This window comes from Dipodomys ordii, unplaced genomic scaffold (genome assembly GCF_000151885.1).
Source record: "Dipodomys ordii isolate 6190 unplaced genomic scaffold, Dord_2.0 Scaffold202, whole genome shotgun sequence".
NCBI classification, from domain to species: Eukaryota; Metazoa; Chordata; class Mammalia; order Rodentia; family Heteromyidae; genus Dipodomys; species Dipodomys ordii.
The window spans coordinates 125,704-140,001 of record NW_012267418.1 but is presented as its reverse complement, the minus strand read 5'-3'; the positions used below and the strand labels follow the sequence as shown (position 1 = coordinate 140,001).

Here is a 14,298-nt window from a genome sequence, read left to right as displayed (position 1 = left end):
GGACACAGAAAGCTGGAACTCCCCCCAGTTATACAATGCTTAGAAGAAGTCCATTCACCCCAATCAGCCAGGACCCCTCTCTCTCAGAGACTCCCTCTTCCCCTTCTCCCCCCTCCCCCCCACACCCTGTCCTCATTATTTCCCCTTCACCTTGATTTCTGGGTCCTGGCCCCGCCCCTAAGAAACCATACCCCCTCCAGTGTTGGCCCCGCCCACCCTCACATCAGTCCTGCCCTTCCGCAGGTGGTCAGCCTGGCTCACAATCTCATCTACTTCGGCTTCTACAGCTTTAGCGAGCTTCTGCGGCTCACACGCACACTGCTGGGTATCATCGACTGTGTGCAGGGGCCGCCGGCCATGCTGCAGGTCTTCGAGGACCCAGGCGGTGAGGGTTTGCTGCTGGCCACCCACTGCCCTCTGGTTCCTTAGCCTTCTCCAAGCACCCAAAGTCCCCAAAGTCCTCTGAGCATCCTGCTGGGTCCCCTGCCTCCTGGCTCTGCTGCAAGGTGGCATCTTGGGCCCCCAATCCCTTCAGCTGGGGACGGGCCAAAGGGTTCCCTGCCCAGCTGTTGTGAAGACCCCAGGGGCTGTTGGGCTGCATTGCTCTCTATCCATGTTCGGTCTTGAGGGGAGACAGTCCAGCCATCATGGAACTATCCAGTGAGGGGGGACCCAGCCCTGCCATCAGGGAGTGTGCTCAAGCTTCCCGTGCTCAGGCATACCATAGATTCATCTGAACAAAGTAGGCCCCACCAGTCAGTCTTCAGTACTCCTGGGATAGTGTCCCTTCAGCCTCAGAGAACTCATTTATCTCCCTATGCCACTTCCCTTCTTGGCCAAAAGCTGCCCTTCCCCAGGAAGCCTTTCTGGGTTAGTTGGGTTAGTTCTCCACCCTTCCTTAACAAGGCTTTGTCCACGTGCTGTCCCCAGTCCCCTGCTTGTCACTCTGGGGATCCCTGCTGTGTACCCCCTGAAAACCCTCTCTTTGCCCTCTGACCCACAGGGAAGAACGTGCGGAGGTCCATCCAGGGCGTGGGGCACATGATGTCCACCATGGTGCTGAGCCGCAAGCAGTCTGTCTTTGGTGCCCCCAGTCTGCCTGCGGGCGCCGGTGCTGCTGAGCCACTGGACAGAAGCAAGTTCGAGGACAATGAAGACATTGTGGTGATGGAGACCAAGCTGAAGATCCTGGAGATCCTGCAGGTGGCTGGACAAGACCGCGGTGGGGGAGCCAGAAGGAGTGCGGGGAGGCTGGGCAGGGTGAATCCCTTCAGATATGTGTTTAGCACTGGAGGGCTTCGTGAGGATCCACATCTGGCCGGTGCGCCTCAGGGTGTGGATCTCAGACCCAGATATCAGCTTACCTAGGACTTGGTAGAGATGTATGTTCTCAGCCCCTCCCAGACCTCCAGACTCAGGGGGACACTTTTTTGGGGGGCACAGTCTGTCATGATAAGCCCTCAGGAGATCCAACATGCACTGAAGTCTTCCTCAGTTTTCCCCTTTTACACATAGGAGAGTGAGGGAGAAGGGGACACCCCAAAGTCTCATAGAGCTTTGAGAACACATTTCTCTGAGTCTGAGCCCCTCCAGCAGCCCCGAGGGCAGGGGTGTGTGGGGTTGGGAGGAGCAATGAGGCCCTTGTTGTTCATCAGAGGGTATGAGGATAAGGTCTGGCCAGGGCAGTCAACAGAGAGATTTCTCGCCAGGTCTGGTCTGGGGGATGTGGCCACAGACTTTGTCCCCCATGAGGATATAGGGCAGTCATGGGTCTGCAATCCCAGATTCCCTAGGCCTCAGTGTTCCCTTCTCTTGAGAGCCTTAGGGCTGTTTCACAGAGCAGGACAAGAACTTTTGCTGCCCTCGTGGAGCAGAAGTGTCTCTTGTCTCTTGACCTCAGACTGCTCTTCCCCACCCTCTGTCTGTCTCCAGTTCATCCTCAATGTGCGCCTGGATTACCGTATCTCCTACCTCCTGTCTGTCTTCAAGAAGGAGTTTGTCGAGGTGTTCCCCATGCAGGACAGCGGGGCTGATGGCACAGCCCCTGCCTTCGATTCTACCAGTGAGCACCCCTCCCGCCCCCTGCCTGCAGGTCACACGGCTCCCTGCCCTGCCCCCTTTCAGTGGGGAAAACTGAAGCCCCTAGCGGGCAAGGACTTGTCCCAGATCACAGCCAACCATAGGCCGAGGCATCCCTGGACCTGAGTCTCCTGACTCACAGGCTCCGCCTCTCCTTGCCCCCATCCGAGAAGCTCTGCACCCTGCCCAGCAAAGCACAGGCAACAAGGTGGTCCGGGATGAATTCTCCCGAAGCCTATTCCCTCCCTTTCCTGGGCATGGCCTAACCTGCACCCCATCTGTGTCTGTCTTGCTCCCCACAGCAGCCAATATGAATCTGGACCGCATCGGAGAGCAGGCCGAGGCCATGTTTGGAGTGGGGTGAGGCCAGGTTGAGGAGGGGGTAGGGAGGTGATGCTGATGCTGGATTGTTGCCTCTGTTGGGACGTTGGGGTTTTCCCGAGAGTGGGGGCCTGGCTTGTCCTCCTCTGTGTCCCCCTGTAGATCCTTATCAGGCTGGATACTCTGAACCTCCTGTGCTGGCCAGCTTCGGTGATTTTGAGCCACTTGGGTCTTAGTCATCTTGCTCATTTCCCTGCTTGGGTCATGTGGCTAGTCAAATCCCCCTCCCATCCCATAGCCAGAAAGAAGTGTGGGGCTTGTAGCCTGGCAACCCCACTTTGAAAGACTGGGCAGAGGTATAGCCTGCAGTTCCCACTGGCTATTTCCGTTCCCTGCTCTTCCTGAGTGTTTAGCTCAGCCAGTAGACCTCTTCTCCAAATGGTGCTTTAAATCCATAAAATAAATCACATTAACGCACGAGGGAAACCAAGGCCTTGATGTAGTTATCAAAATATTGAGCAAAACAAATCAAAAGCGACAGTTCTATATGTGCTCTTTATTAGCACATTAAATAGCCAGCCACATGGGTGGGTGTAATTAGCAAGTAGTGAATGAAAACAGAATTTCACAATTTCCATTAGCAACTCCGAGGTGAGGTGAAAACCTCTGTAATTTTTTTTTTTAACTGGTGACAAACTCACAAGGTACAGTAATGGCTCCTCGTTGAAGGAAATACTTCATTTTGGTTAGAGAGCAGTAAAAAGAAAGATGTCAGCCAGCACTAGATGGGTGCTGGTGGCTCACGCCTGTAATCCTAGCTACTCAGACTGAGATCTGAGGATTGTGGTTTGAAGTCAGCCCGGGCAGGAAAGAAGTCCATGAGACTTTTTATCTCCCAATTAACTGCCAAACAGCTGGAAGTGGAGATGTGACTCCAGTAGGAGAGCAGTAGCTTTGAGCAAAAAAAAAGCTCAGGGACAATTCTCAGTACCAGCACGAAAATAAAATAATAAAGCAAAATAACAAAATAAGTCATGCATTCTCATTCTCCTTGCTAGTGATGGGGGCTTATGGAGGGTCCCTGCTTTAGATGCAGGGGACACAAGGGTCCTTTGAGGGGCTCACAACAGTGGCTGTTTACCCACTCATGGGACAAGTCAGTATTCTGAACAAAGATTACACTGGGCATGCCTTTGGGTGGCCGGGGATGCCAGCCCCCCCTGCTGTGGAGCAGGGAAGACTAACCATGCCCACACCTGCACCCCTGCCCGCAGGAAGACCAGCAGCATGTTGGAGGTGGATGACGAGGGTGGCCGCATGTTTCTGCGCGTGCTTATCCATCTGACCATGCATGACTATGCGCCGCTCGTCTCCGGCGCTTTGCAGCTGCTCTTCAAGCACTTCAGCCAGCGCCAGGAGGCCATGCACACCTTCAAGCAGGTGATCGGGGTCGCCTGGCTTCCAGCTGGGCCTTAGGCTTGTGCTGGACCCTGGGTGAAGTTTCTCACAGCTTGAGGGGGTGGTGGACAGAGGGATTGGGGTGCACCAGGGACTTCCAGCCTTGCTGAGCTCCTAAAAGGTGAGAATGGAGTCTTGGCTGCCTTGGGCTCCTCCCAGCTTGGCTCGGGGCCTGCTGTTTCTTACGCTGTGGACAGCACTTGAGAGTTTGCAAATATTATGCATACCCATGCTAAGTGCTTCGACTCATGGCAGTCCTGTGTGTCACTGTGACGTCATGTTCCCTCCACAGCTCCCTGTGAGCTGTCTGCTATCCAGGCTGGCATTTAGCAAGTGCTTACTGTGTACCAGGTGCTGGGTACTGGTTCGCATTATCTCCTGGCATTGTCCCAATAGCTCATTCCCATGAGAGAGGGAGGAAATTGAGGCCTTGGGAGCTTTTCCTCTCTTGCCTTCTGGCCTAGACCAAGGGAGATAGGATCCAACTCACATGCTGGACACTGTAGGACCCTCTTTTGGTGATGCTTGCTGACACCAATGTGTTTTCCCCTCTGCGGTGTGAGGGAGCAAGTGACAGGCCACCGTGGCATGTGACATGACTCAGAGACTTAAGTGGAGCCAGATGATGGCCACTCAAGACCAGGGAGTAAAAGAGGTCTGTGGGCATCAAGGAAGACTTTCTGGAGGTGATGAACTAATGGCAAGGCCATAGTATTGAGGAATAGACGGAGGTGGTGGTGAGGGGGAACACGGGGAGACACAGGGAGGGGTGTGTGAACTTAGGGAAGGTACTAGAGTTTTCTTAAATGGCCATGGACTTGGGGATAAATTGTCCTACAAAGTCAGACCCTGCTCCCCCTTCAGGTACAACTGCTGATCTCAGCCCAAGATGTGGAGAACTACAAAGTGATCAAGTCAGAGCTAGACCGGCTGCGGACCATGGTGGAGAAGTCGGAGCTGTGGGTGGACAAGAAGGGCAGTGGCAAGGGCGAGGAGGGGGAGGCAGGCACCGCCAAGGACAAGAAGGAGGTGAGTGGGTGACGGGCTGCTGGATGGGGTCCTGGGAGGACTGGGCCTGGCTGACTCTATCCTGTCTATGTCCCCCAGAGGCCCACGGATGAGGAGGGCTTCCTGCAGCCGTCTGGGGAGAAGAGCAGCGAGAACTATCAGATCGTCAAGGGAGTGAGTGACCCCTGCATCTCTAGGTTCAGGGCTCTGCAGCAGGCCTGGCCTCTTCTACCTCTTCCACTTTGGTCCTCCAAACAGATATCTTCCAGCTTTCCTGGCATGTGAAAAACAGCCCTGCCAAGGTCCAGATGGAATTATTTTAAAAACCGAAGGAATTTAATGAAGTTCCATTTCACAGTCATATTGTTCTATTTACTTTTATGGGTGGAATTGGGTTTTTAGTGTTTCTCTGGCTCGGTGCCATGGTCTGGCTTCAGCAGCTGTGGCCTCCTTCCGGCTTCCTGTCCCACTGCTGGCTAGCGGGCAGAGAGAGAGAGCCTGAAGAGTGGGGCACAGGGCTCTGGGCTCATCTGTCTCTTTCTCCAGATCCTGGAGCGGCTGAACAAGATGTGCGGAGTCGGGGAGCAGATGAGGAAGAAGCAGCAGCGGCTGCTGAAGAACATGGATGCTCACAAGGTCATGCTGGACCTGCTGCAGATCCCCTACGACAAGGTGACCTTGGCGTTGACCTTGGACTCCCCTGGGAAGCTCTGCTATAACCCTGACCCAGCCCAAACTGTACAGTCGTCCCTAAGGCCACCGAAACCAGCTTCATCCTGACCTTGTACTCCAGCCTGTACCTAGAATTATCTTTTTTTAAACTTAATTTAATTTAACTTTATTGTAAAGGTGATGTACAGAAGGTCCAGAGTCCTCTTGAGCCTGATTCTTGTCTTAGTTTAGTTTCAAACTTTAACCCTTGACTCCTCACTCAGATTCATCTTGACTTTGATTCACCCCAGCCTCATCTAACCTCTTAGCCCTGACCTTCCTTCCCTCCTCTAGTCTAACCCTGGAAAACTTAGCTGAATCCCAGTCCCCTACCTTGACCCGTGCTGATCCCATTCTCACCACTGTTTGACCCATGCTATCAGTGCTGGCCATGTCTCAACCCCTGGCTTTGATTCCTTACTGAGATATCTCTCCCTGACCTGTCCTCAGGCCTGCTTGGCTCCGGATTTGAATCTTAGCCTTGCTTTGATCTTTGACCTTCAGCCCTTGAGGCTCCCAATATCTAGTATCCCAAGGATTTTTTCTGTCTTTCTATAATTTCTCTACCATTTGACTTGAACCAGGCCCCCAAATCTGTTTTTTTTTTTAGTTGGTCGTGGGGCTTAAACTCTGGGCCTTGAGCTTGAGCTCTTCAGTTCAAGGCTTAGTGCTCTACCTCTTGAGTCACAGCACTACTTCTGGTTTTTTGGTGGTTGATTAAAGAGTCTCACCGACTTTTCTGCCCAGGCTCGCTTTGAGCCAGGATCCTCAGATCTCAGCCTCCTTTGTAGCTAGGATTACAGGTGTGAGCCACCAGTGCCCAGCCCAAATCTTTTTTAAAGATTTTATATTAGCATATATTTTTTGTACAAGGGGATTCCAGTGTCATTTTTATTACATTCAATATACCCAGATTGAACTCACCCCTTTCATGTTTCTCCCTTATTCTACTTCTTAAAGTTTCAACAGATTTCATTTTTATATTTTCATACATGTATATAAAGTCCTTTGACCATATTTACACTCATTCATCCTTAGGGTTTTTTTTTTTTTGTCAGTACTGGGGTTTGATCTCAGGGTCTTATACTTGCTAGGCAGGTGCTCTAGGACCCAAGCCACACCTCCAGCCCATTTGATTTTAGTTTGATTTTGAAATAGAAACTAACTTTTCCCCAGGCTGGTCTTGAACATTCAGTCATCCTGAGTAGGTGGGATCACAGGCATGTACCAATATGCCCAGCTTCACCCTGATTCTTGACCATGACACCACCTCAGATTTCCCTGAGCCAAATCTCTTTATTCTGCCCCCATCTCCCAGCCCCTTGCACTCTCTGGGCCTGGACACCCAGCTTTCAGTTGACTGGCTCTCATTTTCTCTTGGGTCCTGTCCATGCTATGAAACTTCACACTTGTCTAGTCTGGAGCTCAGACTCCATCTTCTCCCCTTCATGCCCAGGGCGATGCCAAGATGATGGAGATCCTGCGCTACACGCACCAGTTCCTGCAGAAGTTCTGCGCAGGAAACCCTGGCAACCAGGCCCTGCTACACAAGCACCTGCACCTCTTCCTCACGCCGGGGGTGAGGACCCTTGGAACACCTGGGGAGCAGTGGTGGTAGGGGTGGATCTCGGATTCCCTCTCTGATGGACATCTGCCCACCTGTAGCTCCTGGAGGCTGAGAGTATGCAGCACATCTTCCTCAACAACTATCAGCTGTGCTCTGAGATCAGCGAGCCTGTGCTGCAGCATTTCGTGCATCTGCTGGCCACCCACGGGCGCCACGTGCAGTATTTGGACTTCCTGCACACCGTCATCAAGGCTGAGGGCAAGTACGTCAAGAAGTGCCAGGACATGATCATGACCGAGGTGAGGGCGGGCAGGGACACACGGGAAGCTGGGCAGCGGGTGCGGGTGGCAGCGTTAGAGGAGTCCTCAGTGGGCTATGAGGGGGACTTGTAGAGGGGACCCAGAGGGAGAACTAAGGCTGCAGATCTAGTAGAACTCAGGCTGAGAGATCCCAAGCAGAGCCCAGGAGAATACATAGTTAGGACTTAACACATACCAGCTAGCTGAAGGTGGGAAGGATGGAGGGCTGAGCTCAAATCTGAACACTTTACACTGAGGGGCAGTGAACTGAAGACATCATCACGAGACAGGAGGTGTCAGAAGTGCTTTGCCATGTTAAATACTAATCACTGCCATTACTTCTCTGTGAATGATGTAATTGCTGCCATCAGGGATATCCTGGGATCTGCAAGGGTTAAACTACCCACTGCTGGAGCCTGGGGGAGAAGGGCTGAGGATCCAAAGGGCCTCGTGGAGGAGGGGGCACTTACTGAGTCTAGGGATCTTTGATGCCAGAGATACCAACTAGGGAACCCCTAAAACCTAGACAAAGGAGGATTTTCCTACATGCTAGTTCTCCCTGGTAAGGGCAAGAAGGGGACAGGAGTCTAGAGCTGGCTGGATTGAGGGGTCTGATGCCTCCTGCCTCCCTCTACTCCCCCTGCCCTGCTCCCCCCACAGCTGACCAATGCAGGTGAGGACGTGGTCGTGTTCTACAATGACAAGGCCTCGCTGGCCCACCTGCTGGACATGATGAAGGCCGCCCGTGACGGTGTGGAGGAACACAGCCCCCTCATGTACCACATCTCGCTGGTGGACCTGCTGGCCGCCTGTGCAGAGGGCAAGAATGTCTACACCGAGATCAAGTGCACATCCCTGCTGCCGCTGGAGGACGTGGTGACGGTGGTGACACACGAGGACTGCATCACAGAGGTGAGGGCCCCGGGGGACAGAGGAGGCCTGCAGGGTGGGGAGGGAACCGTGGCAGAGCCAGCTTGAGGACTTCTGTACCCCTGCCATGGAGGGGGTGAGAGGAGACACAGGGAGAGCGGTCAGGAATCGGATGGGGAGTCCACTGCCTGGCCTCCCCCACCCGCTGCCCAGGTGAAGATGGCGTACGTGAACTTCGTGAACCACTGCTACGTGGACACGGAGGTGGAGATGAAAGAGATCTACACCAGCAACCACATCTGGACGCTCTTTGAGAACTTCACCTTGGACATGGCTCGGGTTTGTCCCTATGGGGGGTACCTGGAGAGGGGCCGGAGCCGGGGGTCTGATGGGGGTAGAGGGTTGGTTTATGAGTCTCTCCTCTAGGTCTGCAACAAGCGTGAGAAGCGTCTGGCGGACCCCACCCTGGAGAAGTACGTACTGACCGTGGTACTGGACACAATCAGCGCCTTCTTCAGCTCCCCGTTCTCGGAGAACAGCACCTCGCTGCAGGTGGGCCTTGGGTCCAATCCCCGCCCCCTTGGCTGGCTCTGGGCTGGGGCCGGGGAAGTAGGAATGTAGAGCCATGCTTGCCTTGGTGCACACGAAGGGACAACACATTAGTTATCTGTGCGGTGTAACAAATGAGTCCTCTGGTTTAGTTTAAAACAAACATTTATGAGCTCATGGTTCCATGGGTCAAGAATTACAGTGAGGACAATACCGTCAAACAGTACCCCTAGTGCTGGGGTATGGAGAGTTCCTCAACACACTCACTGAAGATGAGGTGGCTGTGAGCACTGCTCAGACTCGCAGGGGCTGGTTGGTTATGGTATCCTGGTACCTTCTCCACTGCGACTGCTTGCATCCATGGAAAGCTCTGGACAGTGCACAGGGGCTTGAACCCATCCCCGGATTCCCAGACTGGAGTCAGTTCTCAGCCCTGGGGCCTATCACATGAAAGAGCCAGGTTCTCTTGGGGAGAATCATAACACAAAGAAAATAATAAAGTAATCATAATTATTATAATAAACAATAATAAATAAATATTATAATAACAAAAGGGGCTCCCACCAGGAGTGTAGGAGATGTGGTTGCTTACTTAGAAGGCTCAGGGCCCTGGGTTCAACCCTTACCACCACACACACAAAGGGCTGCTCCTGAGCGCTTCTGGCTGGAGATGGGAAGTTGGGCAGATTGTGCACTGCTGAAGGGAGGGGAATGGAGGGGACTTTCTCACTGGTAAACAAGCACCTGGCCCTTCCCCGTGGGCCCGGACCCGTGGGCCTAGGCTGTCCAGGTGAGGGCTGGGCCAAGCTACAGCAGTGGTCGTCTGCCTCTTGCAGACACACCAGACGATTGTGGTGCAGCTGCTGCAGTCGACCACGCGGCTGCTGGAGTGCCCGTGGCTGCAGCAGCAGCATAAGAGCTCTGTGGAGGCCTGTGTCCGTACCCTCGCCATGGTGGGTGAGTGCCAGGGCTGGCCAGCCCCCTCCCCCTGCCTCCAGGGGCTCACAGTGACCACTTAGCCCCAAGCACCCACCACTCACCCGCTCCAGGTCATTCTCAGTAAGCCTTGAGTGTCTACCTGGTATCTACACCCAAGAGAAGCTGTGCTCTCTCCTCTGAGTTGGCTTCCCAGAGGAAGCCATGAGCAACACTCCCAACTAGAGCAGTTTCCTTTTGTGTGCTTGGGCTTGCAGCTCATCTCAGCCTGTAGGTTGCGAGGGGCATGTGGAGGTGAAAGGGGGCAAAGTGGGAAGTAGAGGGAGGGATGGGTGCGAGTGGGGAGGGAGCGAGGCACAGCACATAAATGGGAAGAGGGCAGGCGCCTCAGCCCGTGCATCCTGACCCAGTTCCATCCTGTCCTCCCCCATGACCTCCCTGAGCCTGGCCAAGCTGCCGCCACCCACCCTGACCTCCAGCATCCCTTCCCTCTCCAGCCAAGGGCCGGTCCATCTCACTGCCCATGGATCTGGATGCCCACATCAGCGTGCTGCTCAGCAGCGGGTCCAGCAGTGCGGCGGCTGCCCAGCGCAATGCTGCCAGCTACAAGACGGCCACACGGACCTTCCCCCGCCTCACCCCCACTGCCAACCAGTGGGACTACAAGAACATCATCGAGAAGCTGCAGGTGGGCCGGCCGCCTGGCAGCAGCCTGGGAAGGACAGGTTCTAGGAGATGGGTCTCTTCTTGCGTGGCCCGCACTTCCCAGAAGGGGCCAGTCAGTAGTCTGGGCCTGCTGGTGGAGTGGGAGCTAATGGAAGTGACAAACCTACTCCGGATGGCATTTTCTGCTTTTGCAGTTTATTTTTGCCTGCTGCCTATGGAGGGGGGGATAGTTAGATGTTCCCCCCTCCCCATGATAGGAGACTGAGACTCAGAGAGGCAAGGAGTTTGCCCACGGTCACACAGAGCTAGAGGAAGGACGTGGAGAAAAGCCACGTTTTGCTCAGGCCTTGTCTAGGCAGGCACAGTGCTATCTGTGGAGCTGTTTGAGGGTGGGGAACGTAGTCTTAGACCTGGCGGTGACCCTGCCCTGTCCCCACCCCAGGACATCATCACAGCCCTGGAGGAGAGGCTGAAGCCCCTGGTGCAGGCCGAGCTGTCAGTGCTGGTGGATGTCCTGCACTGGCCCGAGCTGCTTTTCCTGGAGGGCAGTGAGGCCTACCAGCGCTGCGAGAGTGGGGGCTTCCTGTGCAAGTGAGCCGGTCTGGGGGCAGCTGGGATGTAGCCATGTGGGTCAGGGGACGGTCCAGTGGGGGACCCCACCCCCCGTGGGCTGTGGCTGGAGGGAGGCTGTGTGGCCGCCTTGAGCTGCTGCCTCCCCATCCAGGCTGATCCAGCACACCAAGGACCTCATGGAGTCGGAGGAGAAGCTGTGCATCAAAGTGCTGCGCACCCTGCAGCAGATGCTGCTCAAGAAGACCAAGTACGGGGACCGGGTGAGTGCCGGAGGGCGGCAGAGGGCACTGGGGGCTGAGCCGGAGGGCACAGGGCTGCTAAGAGCCCCACTCTGATTCTTTCCCAGGGCAACCAGCTGCGTAAGATGCTGCTACAGAACTACCTCCAGAACCGGAAGTCCAGCTCTCGGGGGGACCTCCCGGACCCCATGGGCACCGGTCAGTGCTGTCTGTGGCTAGCCTTCCTCCAGGTGGCCTGTTTCCTCCCCTACTCCCGTCCATGCCCTTGCTGCCCTGCCCTCTCTCAAGCGGGTCTTCCCTCCAGGCCTGGACCAGGATTGGTCAGCCATCGCAGCCACTCAATGCCGGCTGGACAAGGAGGGGGCCACCAAGCTGGTGTGCGACCTCATCACCAGCACCAAGAACGAGAAGATCTTCCAGGAGAGCATTGGTTTGGCCATCCGCCTGCTGGACGGGGGCAACACTGAGATCCAGGTGTGTCGTTGGGAGCGGGGATCCTCTGGCTAGCACGTTCTACATGGGAAATGAGCCAGGTGGCACAGGGGGTTGGGGTTGCAGGGCCTTGGCTGCAGGCCTAGGGGCTGGCAGTCCCTCTGGGGTGGCTCCACATCCCACATCTGTACCTGTGTCACATGGCTACTTCATCCTCATCCTCCTTTCCCTACATCTCCTCCTCCTCTCCCTCCTCCTCCCAGCCAGGCCTGATCTGTCCTCCTGTCCTCCTTCCAGCCATGTCCATCCATCGGCCTCTTGGCCTCTGCTCAGCCCTCCTCCCTTCCTCTCCCACACCCTCTCCAGCTTTTGATGCCCAACGCCAGCAAAACCCCTTTGATGCGCTAGCAAAACCCCCAACTGCTTTAAGTCCATTGGTTCATTCACTCAGCGGTTGGCAAGTCAGCATCGAGTGCCATCTGTATTCCTGGCAATGTTCTAGGCACTGAGGGTTCAGCTGTGAAAAGGGACAAACCTGTGTCTCTTGGTGCTTCGATCCTAGAGGGGTCCCGGGGACCAGGGTCAGTGAAGGAGAGTATGGTTTGCGTCAGGGGCTCTGGAGTGCGGAGTGTGGTACACAGGACTCTGCTAAAGGGAACGACAGGGAAGGCCACAGAAGGGAGTGGGGATGGAGACTGAGCATGTAGACATGTCGTGGGAAGAAGGTAGCTGAGGAGCAGGACATAGACTTCAGAGAAATCCCTCTGACTGCTGTGGGGGGGCCCCTATGGAAGGCAAAGACAGTCACGGGGGCTGGAATGGGGGTCCTACGAACCCCAGCCATCACAGTTATGGAGGTCTGGCCTGGAATGTTACAACCTATTTACTTCTGGTGATCCTGGCCTCTCCCATAGCCTTAGTCACAGGGCATGCAGGGCTCTGTGTCCCTTAGGCTCAGAGCACCCTCAGGCTCGGTTATAAGACTCAGACTCCTGTGTCTGTTTCCCCTAGTTTCTGTCAGCTTTAGGTGGGTCAGGGGCCCCACTTTGTTCCTGTAGTATGGGGTGAAGCTCTTGAGCCTTTGTCCAGGGCCAGTCAGGGGCCCAGTGCTGAGATTGCTCCCATCCCTCCCCTTGCTCACCTCTAGAAATCCTTCTACAACTTGATGATGAGTGACAAAAAATCAGAGCGCTTCTTCAAGGTGCTACATGACCGCATGAAGCGGGCCCAGCAGGAGACCAAGTCCACAGTGGCTGTCAACATGAATGACCTGGGCAGCCAGCCTCACGAGGACCGTGAACCCGCAGACCCCACCACCAAAGGTCAGAGGGGCAAGGCTTGGGGGGCAGGATGTGCGGGGCAGGGGACTGAGGAGGAGGCCCAGGTGAGGACCAGGGGCTGGGGAGCTCCCTCCCAGCAGCTCCGGCCTCACTCGGTGTTGTCTGCAGGCCGCCTGGCCTCCTTCTCCATACCTGGCTCCTCATCCCGCTATTCACTGGGCCCCAGCCTGCACCGGGGGCACGAGGTGGGTGAGCGCGTGCAGAGCAACGAGATGGGCACGTCCGTGCTCATCATGCAGCCCATCCTGCGCTTCCTGCAGCTGCTGTGCGAGAACCACAACCGTGACCTTCAGGTGAGCACCTCGCCTGCACCTGCTTGTCCAGCCCTCCCCCGGCTGGGCATGGCCATTCTGGGGCTACAGCCACAGGATGAGGGTCTTTAGGCTGCTGGCACCCCACGAAGCCAACCCCATCTGTACTCGGCAGAACTTCCTGCGCTGTCAGAACAACAAGACCAACTACAACCTGGTGTGTGAGACGCTGCAGTTCCTGGACATCATGTGCGGCAGCACCACGGGGGGCCTGGGGCTGCTGGGGCTCTACATCAACGAGGACAACGTGGGCCTTGTCATCCAGACCTTGGAGACCCTCACTGAGTACTGCCAGGGCCCTTGCCATGAGAACCAGGTGAGCCAGCATGGCGGTATGAGGGCAGCCGGGCTGGCAGGACGGCTGTGTAGGTGGGTGGAGTAAGTTGGACAGGGAGAGAGGCTGAGGCCTTCCAAGCCACCATTAACTCTGAGGGAGTCTGGGCTCTGTGTCCCCCACCCCCTCACCGCCTCCTGCCAGACTTGCATCGTGACGCACGAGTCCAACGGCATTGACATCATCACCGCACTGATCCTCAATGACATCAGCCCCCTGTGCAAGTACCGCATGGATCTAGTGCTGCAGCTGAAGGTGGGGCCCGATGAGTGGGCATGGCATGCGTGTGACGTGTGTGCATGCGCAGGTGACTGGCGTGTCCAGGGTGCACGGTGGTGTGTGTGATGTGCACAGTGTATATGACGCAGGCATCTCGTGTGTGTGCCAGCCGACGTGCAGGGTGCTGTGGATAATATATGCATATTTATGTTACATAAGGGCGCATATGTGAGCAAACACGCTGGGATCTATTTATTCTAGAGCCAGTCTGTTGCCTAGGGGGTTGCATTTGCTCCAGGGTGGAGTGAGGCAGGCTTATGGCTGAGTGTGTTATGCAGAATCCTTCTCAGCAAGCTGGAGGTGGGGCTTGGGATGGTCATGGCACT

The 14,298-nt window shown here is 55.5% G+C and overlaps 1 protein-coding gene across 3 annotated transcripts in view; it reads left to right on the top strand.

The window, feature by feature from the left end:
* Positions 1 to 14,298, top strand: part of Itpr3 (inositol 1,4,5-trisphosphate receptor, type 3) — a 61,522-nt gene that overhangs the window by 38,688 nt on the left and 8,536 nt on the right. For 2 of the 3 annotated variants that reach the window (XM_013035017.1, XM_013035015.1), the window contains exons 21-43: positions 244 to 385; positions 1,004 to 1,203; positions 1,933 to 2,062; positions 2,382 to 2,439; positions 3,675 to 3,840; positions 4,723 to 4,887; positions 4,966 to 5,040; positions 5,413 to 5,538; positions 7,034 to 7,156; positions 7,243 to 7,443; positions 8,104 to 8,355; positions 8,527 to 8,652; positions 8,740 to 8,865; positions 9,699 to 9,819; positions 10,296 to 10,486; positions 10,907 to 11,055; positions 11,189 to 11,297; positions 11,384 to 11,474; positions 11,581 to 11,750; positions 12,856 to 13,030; positions 13,157 to 13,341; positions 13,475 to 13,675; positions 13,838 to 13,948. In XM_013035017.1, the coding sequence (XP_012890471.1) occupies positions 244 to 385; positions 1,004 to 1,203; positions 1,933 to 2,062; positions 2,382 to 2,439; positions 3,675 to 3,840; positions 4,723 to 4,887; positions 4,966 to 5,040; positions 5,413 to 5,538; positions 7,034 to 7,156; positions 7,243 to 7,443; positions 8,104 to 8,355; positions 8,527 to 8,652; positions 8,740 to 8,865; positions 9,699 to 9,819; positions 10,296 to 10,486; positions 10,907 to 11,055; positions 11,189 to 11,297; positions 11,384 to 11,474; positions 11,581 to 11,750; positions 12,856 to 13,030; positions 13,157 to 13,341; positions 13,475 to 13,675; positions 13,838 to 13,948 (3,393 nt within the window). The remainder of the gene's footprint in view (positions 1 to 243; positions 386 to 1,003; positions 1,204 to 1,932; positions 2,063 to 2,381; positions 2,440 to 3,674; positions 3,841 to 4,722; positions 4,888 to 4,965; positions 5,041 to 5,412; positions 5,539 to 7,033; positions 7,157 to 7,242; positions 7,444 to 8,103; positions 8,356 to 8,526; positions 8,653 to 8,739; positions 8,866 to 9,698; positions 9,820 to 10,295; positions 10,487 to 10,906; positions 11,056 to 11,188; positions 11,298 to 11,383; positions 11,475 to 11,580; positions 11,751 to 12,855; positions 13,031 to 13,156; positions 13,342 to 13,474; positions 13,676 to 13,837; positions 13,949 to 14,298) is intronic. The other variant, XM_013035016.1, reaches the window with a different exon arrangement.